The sequence below is a fragment of the Anolis carolinensis genome, chromosome 5 (genome assembly GCF_035594765.1).
Source record: "Anolis carolinensis isolate JA03-04 chromosome 5, rAnoCar3.1.pri, whole genome shotgun sequence".
In the NCBI taxonomy this organism is placed as follows: domain Eukaryota; kingdom Metazoa; phylum Chordata; class Lepidosauria; order Squamata; family Dactyloidae; genus Anolis; species Anolis carolinensis.
Window position 1 is genome coordinate 24,598,745 of NC_085845.1, and position 22,626 is coordinate 24,621,370.

General features: G+C 41.7%; 1 protein-coding gene across 1 annotated transcript; it reads right to left on the reverse strand.

Annotated features, from left to right (window-relative positions):
* Positions 1–1,053: 1,053 nt before the first annotated feature.
* On the reverse strand, positions 1,054–12,360 carry LOC100553136 (alcohol dehydrogenase 1B). Its single transcript, XM_003225737.4, has 9 exons — positions 12,226–12,360; positions 11,046–11,147; positions 9,946–10,084; positions 8,002–8,089; positions 7,318–7,537; positions 6,496–6,759; positions 5,259–5,394; positions 4,824–4,962; positions 1,054–2,667 (listed from the first exon to the last, which is right to left on the reverse strand). Exons 1-9 carry the CDS (start codon positions 12,241–12,243, stop codon positions 2,643–2,645), a joined length of 1,131 nt encoding a protein of 376 aa, XP_003225785.1. The 5' UTR covers positions 12,244–12,360; the 3' UTR covers positions 1,054–2,642.
* Between the last annotated feature and the right edge of the window lie 10,266 nt (positions 12,361–22,626).

Sequence of the window (22,626 nt, forward strand, 5' to 3'; positions counted from 1 at the left end):
AGGGCTCCAATTCTGGCTGAAAAAGCTCCAATTCTGGCTGAAACGGTGGGAAACCTAAGTTTTCCTCTTCATCTGTCACAACAGTGTTAGGAACGGGACTACAAGGCCCATGAGTCATCACAAAACCACATAATTATAACAAAATCTGAAATTTTTGTAGGGTAATTTGGGTAGCTAGAAATCTGCCATCAGTACAGTAGAAATATATGTTTTTTGTTGTTTATTTGTTCAGTCACTTCCGATTCTTTGTGACCTCATGAACCAGCCCACGCCAGAGCTCCCTGTTGGCCGTGGCCACCCCCAGCTCCTTCAAAGTCAAGTCAGTCACTTCAAGGATACCATCCATCCATCTTGTCCTTGGTCGGCTCCTCTTTCTTTTTCCTTCCTTTTTCCCCAGCATCATTGTCTTCTCTAAACTTTCCTGTCTTCTCATTATGTGGCCAAAGCACTTCATCTTTGCCTCTGATATCCTTCCCTCCAGTGAGTGGCTGGGTATTATTTCCTGGAGTATGGGCTGGTTTGATCTTCTTAACTACATGTTTCTTATTTTTGCGTTTTCTTTTGCCTTTGATTTTGTTACTCATCTTCAAAATGTGTTTGGGTGTGTTTTTTGCTCTGAGATATTTCTATAATGGATTATTGTTGTAGTATAGGACTAATGTTTGTATTATTTCTGTATTGTATCAATATTGAATCATCATCCATACAAAAGTATAATAAAAGAATATAAACATCAATCGTTATTCAGTGACAACAAAAGTTGCTATTTGTTACCCCCTATACACACTTTAAAAGTTTGCCAGTGTTACCCTAACTCTTATCTCGCCCTCCTCTTTAAACCAAGGGAAAGTCCACATCGAGCTAATAAACAAAAAGTTAAGACTTATATTGGAGACGCCTACAGAGACATCAGTTGCCGGATGCAGGTTCTTCCCTACTTTATTAGAGATAACGGTCTCTACTGTTGCTTGTTCTTATATAGTTTTATAGTTTGATTCTGCAAAATTTATAAAATTGGCACACCTTAAAAATAAAATGAAAATATAAGCACAATGGGGTGTAAATCTGATTTTAATTTCAGTCTTATAGTCATAGACCTCTTTGCAAAATCTTCAAGACTTTCCTTATGAGTGTTCATTTCTACAATTTTTCTTTTCAGAAGCTGAATTATAAGGCAAAATGTGCAGTCACAATTTTTTTCTTGCATGTGTAGCTAACCCGCTTTCCCAATATTTCATTCTGTTTTCACTAACCAATTAAGTCATAGTAACAGTCTATTCAACAGTCTTGACAACTTAAACCCTTGTACCAGCAGGACTGCTGACCGAAAGGTTGGTGGTTTGAATCCAGGGAGAAGGGTGAGCTCCCCTTTGTCAGCTCCAGCTTCCCATGCGGGGACATGAGAGAAGCCTCCCACAGGATGGTAAAACATCAAACATCCAACCGCCCGCTGTGCAACATCCTTGCTGACGGCCAATTCTGTCACAACAGAAGTGACTTGTAGTTTCTCAAGTCGCTCCTGACACACACACACAAAAACAAGGGCCTTCCTGTTGTGGAGTCAAACTCTAAAAATGATATAATGTGAAAGGACCCCTAAGACTGTTCAGGAACATTTCTTGACATTCATATCAAGTGTGTTGCCCAATTCAATTCTTCCTGCTATTTGTAGTGTCTTTCACCTTGGCTACACATACTGGCTACACTCATAGACTGACAGGCAACCAGCAGTTATGGTGTCATAATAGATAGGGTTTCTAATACAGAGACAGCAACTCTACCTAAATAATAGTGTCAATGCATTTGGATAATAAAATAAAAAAAATCAAATTCAATTCCATTTACATTAGGAGAGGGAAATAACATAAGTAGGTTTGTGTTAAATTGACATTTACAAATAAGGGCCTATGCTAAATCTGTATCAGAATGAAAGGCCTTCAGAGGTCCAAGTAGATGATGCCAATAGTCTGACTCTAGCCAGAAATCATAATCAGATACTTCTCTGATGTTCCTGGCTTGTCACTGGCTACCAAATGAGTGGGAAATGAGGACTGTAAAAGTTGAGTCCTGGAAGGGGTGAGATTGAGACACATCATAGTGCCACTGTCTTCCATTGCAGAATCTTGGCCAGCAGTTCCAAACTCTACTTTCCAGTGAGCACCAAGGTGACCATTTATTACATTTCATATCAGTTATTTGTTTCTGTTTAGACTTTTGTTTCAAAATTCCAAATTGCAGAGAGGTTAAGATAAGTGTGATGTAAAGTCCTTGGGAAAAAACATTCATTCTCAAATATACAAAGCTATATTCCAAAATTACAACTTTTTAAAAACAATGAATTTTCTAAAAATATTATGTACCATCAAAATTTTGTAAAATTATTTTTAACATCAATGAAAAAACACATGATTTCAAGATACTGATCAACAGTGATTGCAATGATTATCCACTGAGAAATAGACATTTCATTGAGATCAGTGGGGTGAAGCACCTTCAAGTTGATAAAATGTAATTACTACTGGCAACACAGCAGGAATTCATCCTTTCCACTGGTGTCCCATTATCGAGTGTGTAGTCTTTTGATCTGGAGGAATTCAGTCTGCAAGTGCCATTGCCGTGTACTTTCTTCATCACTGGGATCTTTAAAATACCAGAACGGTGCGAATACTGAAACATCAGAAAACATAATAATGAACTCTGTTCTAAACATCAGAGTTAAATAGGATGGATCTAGACTAGGTATGGGCAAACTTGGGCCCTTCAGGTGTTTTGGACTTCAACTCCCAGAATTCCTCACAGTCAGTAAGCTAGCTGGGATTTCTGGGAGTTGAAGTCCAAAGCACCTGGAGGGCCCAAGTTTGCCCATGGCTAATAGACCATAATTCCAGTAGACTGGTTGAAACTAATTGTTTCCTCAACAGTAATACCATTTTTGTGCAGCTTTAGCAATTCCCTCTTTCATTAGTTCATCCATGGAATACCGTATTTCCTCAATTATGCCATCGATTGTAAGATGCGCCGTAATTTCAGTACCACCACCACCAACAAAACACAAGATATCCCTGCAATTCTACAACCTACCCCATTTTTAGATATATTTATATAGGATGGAAAGTGCATTTTAGAATTGAAGAATACATTTTCTTCAATTCCGTTCAGGCATTGCTCTTACCCACCTACTTTCTTCAAGATGGGTGCAAAAAACAACTTAGACCTACCTCATCCATTGTTGCTCTATTTACATGGAAAGTGCAATGTTTCTATGCAGGGCCGGCCCTAGGTAATTTCACTTTGTAAGCAAACCTAGTGGCCGCGCCCCCCCCCCGAAATTGCGCCCCCCCCCCTGCACATACTGGCTTGGGCTTCGGCGGCTTCAGCGGTGGTGGCTTCGGCAGCGGGAAGGACCATTGCCTCCCTCCCAGGTGAAGGCCTTCCGCGTTTGCCAAGGAGGGAGGCAATGGTCCCTGCCACAGCCTCCCTCCTTGGCGAATGCGGAAGGCCTACTTCGGCCTGGCTGTTCTCACGAAGTCTCACGAGTCTTTGCGAGACCTCGTGAGTCCTCGCGAGACCTCGCGAGAAAAGCCAGGCTGAAGTAGGCCTTCCGCATTCGCCAAGGAGGGAGGCTGCGGTGGGGACGATCGCCTCCCTCCTTGGCAAATGCGGAAGGCCTTCACCTGGGAGGGAGGCAATGGTTCCCGCCACAGCCTCCCTCCTTGGTGAACGCAGAAGGCCTACTACAGCCTAGCTATTCTCGCGAGGACTTGCGAGACTTCGCGAGAATAGCTAGGCTGCAGTAAGCCTTCCCCGTTTGCCGAGGGTGGAGGTGGCGGCGGGACCATCGCCTCCCTCCTTGGCAAACGCGGAAGGCCTTCACCTGGGAGGGAGGCAATGGTTCCCGCCACAGCCTCCCTCCTTGGTGAACGCAGAAGGCCTACTACAGCCTAGCTATTCTCGCAAGGACTCGCGAGACTTCGCGAGAATAGCTAGGCTGCAGTAAGCCTTCCCTGTTTGCTGAGGGTGGGGGTGGCGGCGGGACCATCGCCTCCCTCCTTGGCAAACGCGGAAGGCCTTCACCTGGGAGGGAGGCAATGGTTCCCGCCACAGCCTCCCTCCTTGGTGAACGCAGAAGGCCTACTGCAGCCTAGCTATTCTCGCGAGGACTCGCGAGACTTCGCGAGAATAGCTAGGCTGCAGTAAGCCTTCCCCATTTGCCGAGGGTGGAGGTGGCGGCGGGACCATCGCCTCCCTCCTTGGCAAACGCGGAAGGCCTTCACCTGGGAGGGAGGTGATGGTCTCGCTGCAGCTGCCACCCTCGGCAAACAGAGAAGGCCTACTGCGGCCTAGCTATTCTCACGAGGTCTCGTGAGTCCTCGCAAGACCTTGCGAGAATAGCTAGGCCCCAGATAGGCCTTCCGCATTCGCCGAGGAGGGAGGAGGAGGCAGCAGCAGGGACCATCGCCTCCTTCCTCAGCGAAGGCCTCATCTGAGGCCTAGCTCTTCACTGAGGACAGAGGCGATGGTCCCCGCCGCCACCTCCCTCCTCAGTAAATTTACATGGGGGCGCTGCCGAGGCCTCGACAGCGCCCCCCTTGACGTGTGCCCAAAGCAGCCGCTTCAAAGGCCTCCACGTTGGACCGGCCCTGTTTCCATGTGTTCCCCTGCTCCCATATTGAAGAAAATACAGTGGATTAATGACTGGCCCATACTTTTGACTGTGAAATGAGTATTGCAGCTGTAGGTAAAGACATGCCAGTTCTTTAGGGCTACAAGTGTTTACTCTTCTTTGAGCAAAGGGCAGCTATTAAAACAGAGGAAGGTTTTACCTTTTCCCTGACCGGAGTAGTTCAAACCCTTCATTGATTTTATCAAAGGGCATGGTGTGAGTAATGAGTGGATCCAGAACAAACTTTTTCTGCATGAAATCTGAAACCAGTCTCGGAACGGAATCTTTGCTTTTCCAGCCTGCAAATAAGAGAATGTGAGGTCAAGATTTGGCAAGTGCCATGTACACTAAAGACTTTTCAGTCCCATAGATTTTTAACAGCCTTAACAGTCTTATATTGTCCAATCAGGCTAATAGCTATTCCAGAATATGTTCAAGGGGTTTCGACACATGGTGGGGAAAATTTCTTAAAATAATGTGCTATACCAGCGCCACATTGATCTTCCCCACCCATTTTTGCCATGCATTCTGTGTTATATATTGTAATGCTTCTTTTCTAATGGAAGAGGGGTCGGAGTTGGAATTTATACCTTACCTCCAAATAAAGATCCTTTCCAATTACGGCCAGAAAAGATAAGTCCGGGGGAAAAGGTAATCTCAGATGCTGAAGGAGGCACTCCCACAATCACGCTTGTGCCATAGTTTATGTTGCAGGAAGTCATAGCAGCCATCTAAAAGAAAATCCAAAGTCAAATATTTAGATCAAGCCATAAAATATCTGTTATGCTAGCCATAATATCCTCCTCTTCTCTGAAATGCTAGACCACTTCTATCATGGTTTTATAGTATGAAAAATTGAAATAGTATTGAAAAAGCCACCCAAATAAGACTTGGATTGTGATATAACCAATTTTAAGGAGATCCATAGAGAAGAGGTTCCCAACCTGTGACTCCCCGGGGTGTTTTGGTCTACAATTGCCAGAAATCCCAGCCAGTTTACCAGCTGTTAGGATTTCTGGGAGTTGAAGGCCAAAACATCTGGGGATCCACAGGTTGAGAACCACTGCCATAGAGGAAAAGACTTAAAACTTATAGTGTCAACCAGAGTAAACCCATTGAATTAATGGGATTTACCTGTGTTGAGCCATTAAACAATTGATTGAAGGGATGTGTTTTAGCAGAGACCAGAGACCACATCCTACCAGGGAGGGAGGAATGTGGGAAATCATCTTTTTTGTGTGGTATTCAGTGGCCTCCCATCCAACCTTAAAATCCAACAGTTCCATCCCATCTTAATGTATAACAGTTTTAGCCATTTTTATGGACAGGGAGAGCTGTGGAGTCGATTCTTCCCGGACTTCACAACCTTCCAATTTGCAGACATTTTAAAGACAAAATACCATGCGTCACCACTATAAGCAGTCCTATGTCGTTTCATGAGATCCATGGGATTCTGTCTTCAAAATGAATAGAAACAATAAAAAGTCGATTCTCCCCACTTTTCCACCCTTGTGGGATGAGGTCTGAAACAATGTAGCTCAGGACCTACATCTGGGTCTCCTGAATGCCCTATTAAAAATCTATGCAATGTTTGCCCCCAAATCACATTGAATGCCCTCAAATGCATGAACATTCCCTAACCTCCACAACCATCCCATACTATTCTCAAATATTTCTGTTTTTACTCTCAGTTCCCCTCAAAATAGTGACAAGAGGGGTGGAGGAAGAAAGTTATTGGGATAGAACACTGGGGATAGGGAGAGAACAGGAAGAAAGAAAATGGAGATATTTGCTCTCAATTTTAGTTCTGCACCTCAATTTCATGTACACACCATAGTATCGGTACGTCCAATGACTTCAAACGAATAGTCAACGCCTTTTCCATCTGTCATGTCAAACAGCACTTCATTTATGGGCTTCTTGAAATCCAGAGGGTTGACACATTCAGTGGCTCCCAGCTGTTTAGCTTTAGGGAATTTATCCTTGTTGATGTCAACCCCAATAATTCGGGAGGCTCCAGCTGCCTTACAGCCCATCACTGTTGAAAGTCCAACTCCTCCCAGTCCAAAAACAGCACACGTAGAACCAGGTTCCACCTATATCAAAATAAAAATAATCATCCTGAGACTGAGAGTAAACATAGAGTTAAACATCTTAACAAACACAAATAAACATGGCATGCAATTCCTGATATGATATTTGTTTGTTTGAAAAATTGCTGCACACCATATCTTACAATCAGCTGGGAAGTTACAACATTGAAAACTGAATGCATACTATAAACATTCTCAAGAGGGAAGTGGGAAGCTGGGGACACTAGTGGGACCTCTGAGTCTATGGAATCAGGAGTGTGTTTCACAGTGGGATATCTTGCATGATGCTCTGTTTTTGTAAGAGTGTTTTTAATATGAGTGGTTACATATTGTGTCAGTGACGTAGCTTTGTTATCATGTTGGTGCTTTCCCTCTTTGTGGAACCATCCCTGACTCATCCACGAGTGATATCAAAATCCCTCATTTTGGCCCTAAACCTACCCTCAACTAGGGTTGAGTTATCTGCAGGTATATGTAACTATTGTGAGTCATAAATGCAAACTGTGTACATGCCACAAATTTAACATGCAGCAAGTCAACCAGCTATGTAGTAATCCACACCTTGGCAGAATTAACGGCCGCACCATAACCAGTCGAAAATCCACAGCCAATCAGACACACTTTCTCAGGAGGAGCTGCAGCATCAATTTTGGCCACCGCATCCTCATGCACCACGGTGTATTCGGTGAAGGTGCCAGTGCTAACAAACTTGTAGATTGGTTGTCCTTTGTAAGTGAATCGACTAGTGCCATCATACATCAATCCAGTTGGTATTCCAAAGCTTTAAAATATTGGAAAGGAGAAATCATAGAGGCGTGGGTTTCACCAACGACAAAATAGGTAACAGAATTATTCTAATATGTTCTATTATATTTCTTTATTTATACCTTACATTTCCCCAAGCTAGAATTCCATGCAGTTTACAAAAGAAAAAGAATTACTTTTAAAACAATACATGTAGCTAAAAATATGCAAAAATTATGTTTAAAATATTAAATCATATATAGAATTGACAACATTTAAGACACTGATTTAAAAGGATAGTACACTTTAAAAACTGATTTTTCCTTTAAAACAATCAATTCTCAAAAACTTTCTGGAATGAAAAGATCTTCATTTGCTGCAGATAGAACCTCAATGCAGCATCCAGCCTTGCCTCCCTATGAAAAAGGCTTCACAATCTAGGACCAGACACTAAAAGGGTCCTGCTAAAGTCTACTCCTATGAATTATAACATGAACTTACTCAGCCTTTTCGCACAAGTTGCCTTTGGGATGTATGCAAAAACTGCATTTTTCACACTGTGGTAGAAAGAGTGGAATAACTTTGTCTCCTGTGAATTATAAAAAATATTATGAGCCTACTTGAAATTGCTAGATAGATTAAAGCAGCGTTTCTCAACCGGGGAGTCAGAACCCCTGGGGAGTTGCGAGGGGGCTTCAGAGAGGTCTCCGAAGACCATCAGAAAACACATATTTCTGATGATCTTTAGTGACCCCTTTGGCAAAAGAAGGCTGAAGATGTCTCAACGCTTGCTGGCTGAGATGTGCCATCTGTTGCTGCCACTGATTGGTTTTCTGGCCCGGCAGAAATTTTAATAAACGGTCATTGCTCAGTTTGAAGTTTTGCAATTGTTTCTGGATTCGCATCTTGTGGGTGTGTGGGGGAAACGAATGTGGGTTGGGTTCAAGGTAATGGGTGCTAATGGATCCATTCCTGTCTGACTGAAGTAGGAAAATGGGACTTGATTGCTTAAAAAAATGGGTGGCAAAGGTATTGGCATGTTCGGAATTGGTTCCCAGGAAAAGGGTCTAGCAGGGAATTGGGCAATGTGCATGACCTTTCAGTCTGAGCCCATTGTTAGATACACAGACCCTTGGTAAGGGGATTTGCCCTGAGATGTGTATGCATGCTTATGCTACTTGGTTGATTAAAGCTGAAGGTCAACTGCTGAGATCGCTAACCTAGCTTTCTGGCACTCTTGGCAGCATGGGTGTTGGGACCCATTTTGGGGGTCTAAGGTTTTGATATTAAGGAAGCCACAGCTCTGAGATTGCAAAATCTGAGCAAGGCTGTTGACAACAACATAATATGAAGGTCTTTTATTCATAGGAACATCATAAGTCAAAGTTGACTTGACAGCAGTCAACAACTTCTTGAAGAACAACTTCTGTTTTATTGTCCTTCCACCATTCAGCTTCAGTGGATGGCCCTGATGGGTATTATGGGAGTGTGGTGTTTAGGCCATCTAATTAACATGTTCTCTCTAACATTAAGTAAAACATTAAGCTGCTGACTCTTACAAAAATGTAGATGCATTACTTAATAAAGTCCCAAAGTCTAACATTTATAGAAAACTTACTGCAAGAGGCAAAGTCCACTATATTACAAAATCAAAGTCAACATACCTCCACTGATTCACTATTTTACAATTCTTCCAGATGGTTGAAAGAAATGTGAATTTCTATAATATATCCTTGCATTTCCCAGTTGTAGTCAACTCTACATCCAGTCACACTATTTTGGGGAGAGACTTTTTGTAGTGATTTATTGGATATGCACAGGGTTTCTTCAAAAGGTTTTTTTTTAAAGAAAGAATTGGATATAGTGTGTCAAAATGGTTTGAAAGTAAAATTTAATTCTCTCTGTGCTTTTTAAAAAGTTAGGTTATAGGGTGCTAAGTAGCTTGAGAGTTGGTTTATGGAGACAAGTGTTCAAATCCCTGTTCAGTCATGAAAACCCACTGGTGACCTTGGGCAAATCACACTCTCTCAGCCTCAGAAAAGACAAAGGCACCATCCCTCTGTATTAAGCTTTACAAGAAAACCACATTACAGGTTTGCCTTAGAGTTGTCAGAAGTCAGAGACAACTTGAAGGCACACAACTACAACAGAGTGCTAATGCAAAAGTGCAGTTTCACTCATGGTATTCCAGTGTGTCCTGGAATGAATTAAAAACAACCTCACTTGGAACTGGAACAAGACATTGTGGGGAGGGGGACTAGGAATTGGCAGAAAATAGTTCAGGACAACAGAAATGAAGTTTGGACATTAAAAAAATTAGGAATCACAGTAAAAGATATATTGCAATGTCCCCACACATTTACCACATTTGGAAGAGCCCTTATCATGACTGATAATGGGTTTGGGTTGACATTCTTTTGCTGCACTCTGTATGCTTTTCCATACCTGGCTTCACACTAGTAACTCCTTCCCCAACACTCTCCACGACACCCATTGCTTCATGACCAAGAATAATTGGGAAGTTCACTATTAGTGCACCACTCAATACATGGTCATCTGAGCGACAGATTCCAGAAGCTAAGATCTGGAAGAAAAGACAAAGATATCTCACAGTAGACAATTAACTTTTAGACACCAACTATCATGACTGGTACTTGGCACCTGTACCAACAACTGTTACTGGTGTAATATGTTGTACAACTCTGACATGTACCCTTATCACACTGCACTGTTTTTATAGTACTATATTCAACCCAGTGGCGAAGTGTGTTAAAGCACTGAGCTGCTGAACTTGCAGACAGAAAGGTCCCAAGTTCAAATCCCGGGAGCGGAGTGAGCGCCCGCTGTTAGCTCCAGCTTCTGTCAACCTAGCAGTTCGAAAACATGCCAATGTGAGTAGATCAATAGGTACCGCTCCGGCGGGAAGGTAACGGCGCTCCATGCAGTAATGCCGGCCACATAACCTTGGAGGTGTCTAGGGACAACACCGGCTGTTCGGCTTAGAAATGGAGATGAGCACCAACCCCCAGAGTCAGACATGACTGGACTTAATGTCAGGGGAAACCTTTACCTTTTTTTAAATTAAACTTTAACTGCCATGGGAACTTGTTATAGAATCCTGGGATTTGCAGTTTAGGGAGGGGAAGTTAGAACACCCACCAGAGAGCTGAACTGAAAACTCTAAAGTTTTGTAAGATGTTGCCCTGGCTGTTAAAGCGGCATATGGTGCTACAACTGGGCAATATCATAAGAATCATGATCACTGGAATCTGAGGGATGGTTTGGTATTGAGAGCATTTCGTAATTTAACTATACTTATATGCTACCACAATACTGGCATCATAAAAACATGCTTAGACACCTCTGAAGGCAAGAGTTTGTATTACCAGGAGCAAAGGGAATGGCAGGGAAAAAACTGTTCCTTAATCTCCACCTCTTTTAGCAGATGCTCTACTCTACCCAATGGTAGAGCCAACCTGATGTGAGTGAATGTGAATGAATGCTGCTCATCAGCACTAATCCAGCTGTAGGTTTCTTTCTGTTACCTTTATACGGACTTCATGTGCTTTTGGTGGAGCCACTTCAATTTCCACAATGCTAAATGGTTTCTTGGGTTCCCAGACTACAGCTGCTTTGCATTTGATGACCTGTTAAAAATAAGAAAAGATGAGGTGATATTGGTATATGAGAGGTGGGAATAATGCAGTCTTCCAGACGTATTGGCTGCATCATCCAGTATTCCTTACCATTGGCAGTGCTGGCTGGCTATGGCTCATGGGAGTTGCATTCTAGCACATTTTGAAGGGTTGCATGCATCCCACTGCTGTTCTATATGTCATAAAGATTGCCCATGTGGCCCTAATGCACAGGTATATTATGGTGCTACTATGGGCTCACTTGTTAAATGCTAAATGGTGCTTATTCTTAGGCTAGATTAAGATACATTGAGGTCCTATCCTGAGTTATGCCACCAAGTACACGGGGATTCTTTAGTATTATGAAGAAAAAGTGTCAGTCAGTATTGTTTCAACTATTACGTAAGCCTTGAACTGTAATGTTATTTAGTCATATTAGCAGTCCCTCAAAATCGGAGACCCTTCCTTCCTTTTTCTGCCTCACTCTCCTAAAAATTATTTTGGAAAATAAAATCAGAGACCCTAAACTGCAAATGAGTCCAGTATAATTTGTTCCCTATTAAAACTGTCTAAAAGTGCAGCCCCCACAAAAAAAAATAGTGGTGCAAGCTTCCAGTTTGCAAGCTCTTTCTGCACACCTGCTATCTGACAATGTATGGTGCATTCCTCCATGTCATGACTTCTTCATTTCATTTCCACTTCATTTCTCAACATTCACAAACAAAGCTTGACTAATTCAGTGTCAGAAGAAAGATTTCTGCTTATTACGACTTCACTTTCCTTTTAATGCCAAAAGAAAGGCCAAGTGGTTAAAAAAACCCCATCTAATCAGGCACTCAGGGTACCTGGACATCTGTTTTGTGAGGAGCACTATAAGTCCTCCCTCTGCTCTGTAAATTGTAGGAACAAGTGTGACATACTTGTCACAGCAGGAAGGTTATACAACATTTTGATATGATTGACAAAAAAAGGAAGTGACATCCTGGAAAGTCTTTGATGCACCCGGTGTTATTCTTTGCTCTTGGACAAAATGCAATGCATACATACACCTAGAGTGAAAAAGCAATATTAAAAGAAAATATCTACTTACTTTCCCTGCAGTGCTCATGTTTCTAGCCTTTGTAGCTTTTCAGCCTCTTTGTTAGCGTGTCTGGTCTGTATTTTTAGACAGAGAAATGAAATGTTTAACAGGACCCAGCCCTAAGAAAACTAGCCACTCCTCTAATGCTACTTCCAACCATTTATTTACCTGGACTGATTCAAAAAGTCATTAAGGCAGTTTTCAAGTTCAGTGCCATGTATGTTGGAGATATTGGCAACAGTTTTCTTTTTTGATGTATAGGTGGACACAAAATAATACATTTTTTTAAAAGAAGTTGCATTTTGAAAACTGGTATTTGCAGTTGGACAAGTGAGAGGGATTAACATAGATGCATACACAATTGGATCATTATGTTGCTTAATAAGCTAACATACTGCACATCCTCCTGAGATGTGTAATCACTAATCAGATGAGTTTCTAACACAAAAAATTAGTAGAAATTATCAATGCCTTTAGTTAATAATTAAGCTAAAATAATCAAATTTAATTGTATTTACACAAGAATTGCAAAAACTGAGGACAAGTATACTTAATCAAGGAATATATTGCCTGAGGTCAGCAAACAAGCATTGCTGCTATCACACAATGCTTATCATGATTAGACTCCCACTGTGAGCTTCCCAATCATAGATATTAATGAATAAAAGTCATCAATGGCTTCCAGTCCTGCAATGTTATTCCCAAACTGGCTGTTTTCCTTTTATTTTTTTATATTTGTCTTTTTCTGTGAAACTGTCCTAAAAATGAAACAAAACCAAACCAAAATCATAGAATCATAGAATAGTAGAGTTGGAAGAGACCTCATGGGCCATCTAGTCCAACCCCCCGCTAAGAAGCAGGAAATCGCATTCAAAATAGGAACAGCAATATTGCGGAAAGGTGAGGTTATGAGGGACGGTTCAAATCCTTCACTAATGTTATCAAAGGGCATGGCATGGGTAAATAATGGACACAGAAAAAAATTCCATGAAGTCCTAAACCAGTCTAGGAAAATAAGATGCCGCAAGCAGGTTTCAGTGTCATGATAAATACTTGTTACAAGTCTGTTGCTCCCACAGACTTTTAGCCTGAATAAGCTTTGTACAGTCTTGACAGTCTTCCATTGACTGACTAACAACTTCATCATATGTGGCAAATTTTGGTGGCAACTCCAGTTGTGGCTGAACTGGAATTGCTGCTGAAAAAATCCACTGGAGGCAACATGGGAGGCTTCCTGTGTTGCATTGCCCTCAATGGGGCAAGCCAGCCAGCAGACACTTCCTCCCATGTGATGAGGGAGGAAGAAAGCCAGAAAGGTGTGAGGCACAGGATGATAGGTTCCCATGCCTCCCGGACGGGCACTGTCGGGATGGCTGTGATGTGCGGAGATTCTGGTGGCGCATGTGACAAGGTAGCATGACTGATGGGCTTTGTAGTTAATCAACATCCAGGGAGATGTAATTGCTCAGCCTCAGGGACCTACGTGGCTGCTGAGAACTTGCCAATGCAAGATAGAGCGATAGTTTTTTGTTATGTATGCGTGATCTTTATTGTGTAATCGGTTTGCCATTAACTAATAAGACCAATAGCAGCCGCTTTTAGCATTCGGTTATTGCATATCTCTACATACCATTCCTTTCCAAGAGTAGGAAAGAAAGGTAATCTAAGCTGTTATAGGAGGCACCCACACAATCAAGTGTACTTTTACCTTTGAGCACCTATGCTGTACAAGTGTCCCTTTTGTGCAAATTGAATAACGCCTCTGTCGTTTGCCTTCCTCCTGGTGGAGTCTTCGGTTCCCGATTCCTGATTTGCTATCCATGCTAGGTAGTCTGTCAGGCATCTCTCAGGGCTGAGGAGTACTACAAATTCCGGCATCATCATGACCAACATGACAATCACAATCATCATTTTTTTATTTAAACCACACCTTTCCCACTAAAGCCAGGAATCAAGTCAGTTTAAGAAATTTAATTAAATACAAAACAGCTGAAAAAAACTAGGAAAGGTTAACATTCCATTTGTTGGTGTGTTCTGTTCTGCTGATATTGGTTTGTGTGGAGATGACTGATTACTGGGCTTGTACAGGTCTAACTTATCCCTGAAAGACCTGCAGCCAAAGCAATTAACTTCTTTGGTGTTACATAATTCATGCTGCTGCAGCTCCTCCAGGAAATAATCTTTCTGAAACTGATAGGGCCAATTAACAAATTGCAAAACCCCTAAAGCCTTCAGCAGACTTGAATTTCCCCAAAGCTCTTCCCTAGACTGTGCCAACTAGGTTTCAAGTTCTGGCTGGTTTTAAATAGAACTATGATAACCATAGGTAAAGATAAAGGTTTCCCCTGACATTAAGTCCAGTCATGTCTGATTCTGGGAGTTGGTGCTCATCTCCATTTCTAAGCCGAAGAGCTGGCGTTGTCCGTAGACACCTCCAAGGTCATGTGGCCGGCATGACTGCATGGAGCGCTGTTACCTTCCCGCCAGAGCGGTACCTATTGATCTACTCACATTGGCATGTTTTTGAACTGTTAGGTTGGCAGGAGCTGGAGATAACAGCGGCCGCTCGCGCCGCTCCCGGGGCTTGAAACTGAGACCTTTCGGTCTGCAGCTCAGTGCTTTAACGCACTTTGCCACCAGGGCACCAGTGATAACCATATTTCACCCATTTTTACTACATTGCTGAACTGCTGTTAATGATCAAGAAGTTCATTCCAATGTTCAACTGAAAACTACCTTCTGTAACTTCAAATCATTAGGCCTACTCTTTCCCTTTGGGGCAACAAAGTTTATAATGAAAGCAAAAATACTGCAATCTTACTGCAAAAAACTAGCCAGAGGTTCAGTTGGTCCAGTCTTTATAAATATAGTTTTAGGTTATGTGTAAATGCTATATGTCTCTTTTCACGCATACCCTGAATTTACAGCCAGAAGTGCAGAATGACCATTTAGTTTTTACAAGCATGAATACCAAGAGTTTGCTCTCTCACGAGTTAAAAGTTTCAATGAAGTAGTATTATGGTTCAGAAAAACTGGTTAATGTTTCTTTAATAGCTCACCAAGTATGGTTGACTTGACATTTTTCCTCAGTGTGAGAGATACAGAGATTCGCCCGGCATTATAACAACTGTCACCAGATAGAGATCCCTCTCTACCTGCAAGCTAAGTATGTTGCTTAACATCTTTTATGGAAAAAAATAACAAAGCCAGAAGCATTGGAAAATAGATAAAGGCAGAGAGCTAAAGTGCAAGCACTTCAGCCAGAGGTTCTTTGGCTCCACCTATTTGTCAATAAAGATTTTGGCTGTATTTTTCAAAAAACATTCTAAACCAATTTGAATCCCAAGATGTTAAATAAATAAATATCTATAAACACATTAATAGGAAGCATACTCCAAGTGATTTCTCCTCCTCCAAAGGAGCACAGGAAGCCCTTGCTCCTGGAAATTCTCACCACCTGAAACATGAGTAATGAATGATTTAACATCATATAAACAAATGCACTCTAGTAGGCAGCAATGACTGCTTTGAATTAGGCATTTAGGAATAGACCATTATTAAAACTAATCAAATTGTACCTTGTGTTGTCGAAGGCTTTCATGGCCGGAATCACTGGGTTGCTATGAGTTTTCCGGGCTGTATGGCCATGTTCCAGAAGCATTCTGTCCTGATATTTTGCCCACATCTATGGCAGGCATCCTCAGAGGTTGTGAGGTATATTGGAAACTAGGCTAGTGAGGTTTAAATATCTGTGGAAAGTCCAGGGAGGGAGAAAGAACTCTTGTCTGCTGGAGGAAAGTGTGAATGTTGCAATTAATCACTCTGATTAGCATTTAATGGCCTTGCAGCTTCAAGGCCTGGCTGTTTCCTGCCTAGGGGAATCCTTTGTTGGGAGGTGTTAGCTGGTCGTTATTGTTTCATGTCTGGCTATCCCTGTTTTCAGAATGTTTTACTTTAATTACTGTCCTGATTTTAGAGTTTTTTAAATATTAGTAGCTAGATTTTGTTCATTTTCATGGTTTCCTCATTTCTGTTGAAACTGTCCACACGCTTGTGGATTTCAGTGGCTTCTCTGTGTAGTGTGACATGGTGGTTGTTAGAGTGGTCCAGCATTTCTGTGTTCTCAGATATTATGCTGTGTTCAGGTTGGTTCATCAAGTGTTCTGCTACAGCTGACTTCTCTAGTTGATTTAGTCTGCAGTGGCTTTCATATTTCCTGATTCGTGTTTGGACAATGCTGTGTTTGGTGGTCCCAGCCTTCTCAGAATTTAAAATTAGACTGTCATTGGCATGCTGTTCTGTATTAACTACAGTGGAAGTGGAAATGATGCAGGTGCCATATGTTGTTGAATAGAGACTCTCATCCACACTAGCAAGCGTAGACAATAACAAGGGATGCTGGGAGTCACACTACAACAATATCTAGAAGACTTCATGATTCCCATCCTTGGACCAAGGTATAGGTGGACAGGGAGACAACCTTTTTTACTTGCCAAGGACACAGCCACAAAAACACTTGTAGTAGTCAATATATATGGGATGTTCCGCGTGCGATGCAATGTAAATGAAAAATACCTCATATAATGCAAATTGACACAAAGCTGTGTTTAGATCAAGGGTGAGAATCATGAAGCCCAATACTCCCAGGACCCTGAGTCACATTTTTCTTTTACAAAAAATCAGCCCACCAAATGTTTTTTTTCTGGCCAAAAATAGACACCAGGGGATCCTGTTCTAGTCTGTAAATGCTGCCATTTGGTCACTTGATATGTTGCTTGCCCCTGGTTTAGATGCTGAAACAAGAAAGAATTTGTCACACAAAAATTTGATCAAATTTGTAATGGTTCCCTCTCTCTGCATCCATGTAGGTTTTTAAATATCTAGCAAAAGGTAGTATTTCCCTATCTCCAGTATCCCCTCACCACCATTTATACTGAAGCCTTTACAGAAAACCTTGTAACAATTAGTGGCTGCAAAGTTGGGACATGCTGGTGTACACTTTGCACAGCCATCCTGAGAGCAAGCAACTCAGACTTGTGGAATGGCCAAACATTAACCTAGTGCCCTTGACCAAAAAAAATTCCAGCTGGCTTTAACAGAAAATCAGTGATAAGACCAAACATACTATTAAGTGCTTTCAAAATTGTAGCACAACCTCTGAAATTCCATATGTGTGTGATCAGGTAATAGATGTTTAACTGCTTTAGTAAGAAGCAGGACCTGATTGCAGATTTGAAGCTATCAGCATAAAATATCAACACACCAGTATGAAAAGGGATATCTACACTGATATGAAAAGATGCATAAGAGAAAGTAGATTTAGGAGCTCATCACACAGACTAGAGAAAACACTTTTTAAGTAGGCAACACGTGTTTTCAGAAGGCTTGATACATACTGGATGCATAGCACCCCATCACACCGGCGTTTCTCCTTCCCATATCTAATAAAATAATGGGCCTTTAACTTATCATACGGCAGAGGGTTAACTCCTTCCAATCGGTTGGATAGTTTCCCATTCACTTGGTAACTTCCGTCCAAATGAAGAAATGCAAAAACCTCTTTTTGGTCCTTTGTTCTGAAACTTAAAAAACAACAACAAAAGGGGAACACAATAAATGTAGGGTAATGAAACATGTACCACTTCTTTCAAGGGAAAACCCACAATCTGTAAACCCCTACTAACTGTGCAAACACGACAGTCTCCTAATCCACTTCTTTCAATGAGAAACCAATGATCTGCTAAACAGCTCCTAGTCCTGCAAATGCTACAATTTACTAATCCACTTATTTTAATGGGAACCCAATGATTTGTTAGATCACTTTTTTCAATGAACCTAAGATCTGTGAAGGGCCTCTGGTGGCATAGTGTGTTAAAGCACTGAGCTGCTGAACTTGCAGACCAAAAGGTCCCAGGTTCAAATCCCGGGAGCAGAATGAGCACCCGCTGTTAGTCCCAGCTCCTGCCAACCTAGCAGTTTGAAAACATGCAAATGTGAGTAGATCAATAGGTACCGCTCCAGCAGAAAGGTAACGGCGCTCATTTTGATCATTTTCCCTCAACTCAGTGTGGAAGCACTTGGAACTCTGGTCTGGTGGTTCTTTCATACTCTATTATCTCATATCTTTTTGGAAAAGACTATAGATAATTTCAGGATTTCAGTTCAAAGAGTAAGCACCCTGACATCTTTGGCAGCCTTCTCTGGCACAAAGTGAGAGTTCAATTTAGAAAAGTGTTTATTCAGGGAACTAAAATGTAAAGAAGGAGGGAAACCAGATGACTGATTGTTTACTTTGCAAAATTAGCACAGTGCCTTAAGCAAACAAATGGCAGCACAATTCTTATTGAGCTCACTCAAGGGAGAGCTGAAATTAATGCTCTGTTTGAACTTCACAATTTTGATATAATTGTTCAAGAGAAATTGTCCAACTTAGTCTAATAAACTTACTGAGATCTAACAGTATAATGAAAGACTAATGGAGAGCTTTCTAGGTGTGAAGATTACTGCAGCCAGGAAATCCGAAGACGTTTACTTCTTGGGAGGAGAGCAATGACCAATCTTGATAAAATAGTGAAGAGTAGAGACATCGCACTGGCCACAAAGGTCCGTATAGTTAAAGCAATGGTATTCCATGTAGTAACCTATGGATGTGAGAGCTGGGCCATAAGGATGGCTGAGCAAAGGAAGATAGATGCTTTTGAACTGTGGTGTTGGAAGAAAATTCTGAGAGTGCTTTGAACCAAAAGAAGATCAAACCAGTCCATACTCCAGGAAATAATGCCCGACTGCTCACTGGAGGGAAGGATATTAGAGGCAAGGATGAAGTACTTTGGCTACATAATGAGAAGACAGGAAAGCTTGGAGAATATAATGATGCTGGGGAAAAAGGAAGGAAAAAGGAAGAGGGGCCGACCAAGGGCAAGGTGGATGGATGGTATCCTTGAAGAGACTGGCTTGACCTTGAAGAAACTGGGGGTGGTGACGGCTGACAGGGAGCTCTGGCGTAGACTGGTCCAGGAGGTCACAAAGAGTCGGAAACAACTGAATTAATAAACAACAAATGGAGAACTCCCTGTGATCAGCTTTTACACAGTCTAGATAAAAAACATGATGATGCCCTCTCTTTCATGTAGAACACACATGTCAAATGCAAGTCGAATTTAGCCCACCACATCATTTTATGTGGCCCATGAGGCTTTCAATGCCAGGGCAACATAGTTACGTACATTTATACAGTCTTACAATTACAACCAGCTCTTTTAAGACAACCATTAGACTGATGAATTTGACACTCCTGATGTGGAAGATATTTTGGAACTCACACAAATCTTAAGATCTGGAACAGCAAATCTGAACTTCCCTGCTTGAACGCCACAATTTGGATACACATTTTTCAAGAGAAATCATCCATCTCAGTGTTATGCATTCCATTTTAAAGCATCTAGGGATAGAAAGGAAAGTTGACAATTAATACTTGGAAAATATAATCTGGCCATTCAATGGGTTAGGCAGCAACTCACAGAGTAACCAGCTTTTAAGTTTTCAATACCAGTTAGGATTGCTTTCCTTAAAACATTTATTATACCAAGGTTGATTCCCCCCCCCCCCTTATTTCATGCTGTTTTAGTGTAGAAAACAAGGAATGTGTTTAACCATGGACAAATGTTAATATCTTTCCTTTCAGGAAGAAAAGAATATGATTCAAAAAATCAACAAACTACTTTTGGTCCTCAGTCTGGATGAAGAGCATGCTCTGACTTGGAGGACCCCAGTTGTTGTTTTTCCCTGGAAAATAAAGGCAATCTGCTTAGTCATGTTACAATAACCTTTATGGGTGAGTGAGTGGCTGCTTTCTTTGTCCAAATCACAGCATTACTTATGTTATAGTAGCATGATTAAGCAGATGTCCTTCATGGGTGAGTGAAAGTATGAACACAAACCTTTCTATACAAATCCAATGCTCTTTTATGACAAGTCACCGCATCTAGTTTTGCAGAGTAATCACTACTGGCTACATAAATGTTTTGCTTTATATGTTCCCACCAGAGCTTTTGGCAAACACCTTTTGTATTTCCTTTATTATAGCCCTTCATTCTAGTTTACAATGCTTGAGATAAATTGTCCAGAGCATGCCTTTAAACAGCTGCATATACACGTGGGTGTGACTGTATAGAATTAGGGCACAAGAAAAGCTCTCCTGGATCAGCCCTGTCTGGTTAGCTTCTGATTGACTTCCTGCTTCAAAACAAACCCACTCCTGAGACTAACAAAGCTGTGAAAAAAGGTCATGATATTGTCCCTCACTGCTTAGAGACTGTGTTTGAGACTGCTGGATTTGTGTTTGTGGAGCGGCATGAGGAGACATGGCATTGTGTGATCCTATGGAGGGTTAGTGAAGCTCTCCAATTTCTAGCAGTTGCACACCACTATATTACTTATCTCACAGTGGCCAAGAAGATGCTTATAGGAGCTTCATAAGTGAAACATGAGCATAATAGACTGTCAGGTTCATATGTCCTGCCACGTCCCTTTAGAGACTAATACCTTTGTTATGCGTGACCACAGTACTTTGTATATCGGACTGCATGTGTACTATACTGTATTACAATAATGAATCAACTATCAAGTTATATGTTTGTATTATATGATATTGTGCTCATATATTATCTAATACAGTAGAGTCTCACTTATCCAACATAAACGGGCCGGCAGAACGTTGGATAAGCAAATATGTTGGATAATAAGGAGGGATTAAGGAAAAGACTATTACATATCAAATTAGGTTATGATTTTACAAATTAAGCACCAAAACATCATGTTATACAACAAATTTGACAGAAAAAGTAGTTCAATACACAGTAATGCTATGTAGTAATTTACAAATTACTGTAGTATGTAGTATTTACAAATTTAGCACCAAAATATCACGATGTATTGAAAACATTGACTATAAAAATGCGTTGGATAATCCAGAACGTTGGATAAGCGAGTGTTGGATAAGTAAGACTCTACTGTACATGCTTTAATGCTTCCTTTATGTAAGAGGGATGATGGGTAGCATTTGGTGCTGCTTTGTAGAAAATTGTTGCTTGGTAGCAGGCTGGTACAGCCAAGCCTCATTAGTTAAGAATGCAGGACTATCTTTTTTAGGCTGAGTTGTGGGCTTTGTTGTGGAAGCAAAGTAACTCAACGTTTTTCTTATGGGAAAGGCAAGACAGAGAGGGAGCCTAAGATGTTGCATGTGCATGGGCTACACACCTCCAGTCAGCAGAACCAAGAATAACGCAAACACAGGGTTGAGATAACAAATGGCCTCAACTTGTTTATTGATTACAGGAACAAGGTTGGCTGGCATGCATGGATCTTGGATCATGGATTGGGTAGCTCGCTGCTAACCGATACCGCTATCCACGCTGGGGTGCTGAAAGAACCAAACTGAGCCAACGTTACCGCCGCACCCCTGGTAATCACTGGATGCTCCCCCTCCTACCAATGGGGGGGGGGGAGGAGTTAGCAAGCCAGATCTAGGGCCCATGCCACACATCAACCTGAAGCTGTGACAAAAAAAATAGTTAATTGAAACCACAAACATAACATATATGCCGAGTGGGTGGGATGGAACAACCGAAGCAGGCACAGTGTCTGTGCTGTGCCCTTAAGTAGGCTGCCGGGGCTGACCAGTGCCTGTCCCTGGCCAATCAGAAGGCAAGGCAGGGCCCGCTGCTGATTGGCCAGCTGGCCGAGTGGTGGGAACCTTTCCCGCCACGCAGGGGGCTTCTGTGAAGAAGAAACCTCCTACAGGTGCCATGCTGGGCCGGAAAGCACCCACCGCTGCAACAACCCCTGCCCGGTAAATCGGGCAATGCATTTTTTGATTAGCTGACCAGATAGGGAAAATATCATGAAAAGTATAACATATATTGCATCTTGACCAATGGAGTAATGGCATGTGAATTATTTGAATATGTTACCTATAAATATTTGTTATTCAGGACAATTCTGACAATAATTGAGATTGATGATGGAGTTTTCTAAGTCCTGAGGGACGCCTGGCAAACTTACTAACCATAAATAGAGAATCAGCATTCAGACTCTGAGAATCTCACCAGGATGAAACCAAATGACAGTGGCTTTATTCAGTTTGCACAAAAGGGACACTTGTACAGTATGGATGCTTGAAAGGTGCAAATGTAACATCCCTGAGCATCATGGGTGTCTGCAAAGTGTTGGATTTCTTCAGCCTTCTTTGTCCACCAGATGTTCTTGAGTTCTTTGGCCCTTCTTTGGACCTCAGCTTTTGCACTGGCATAGATCTTTTTCTTAGCAGCACAGTTGGTGTCTCTCTGCCATGTTTGGAAGGCTTTCCTTTTGTTATAAATTAACTGTTGGAACTCTTTGCATAAACAGACA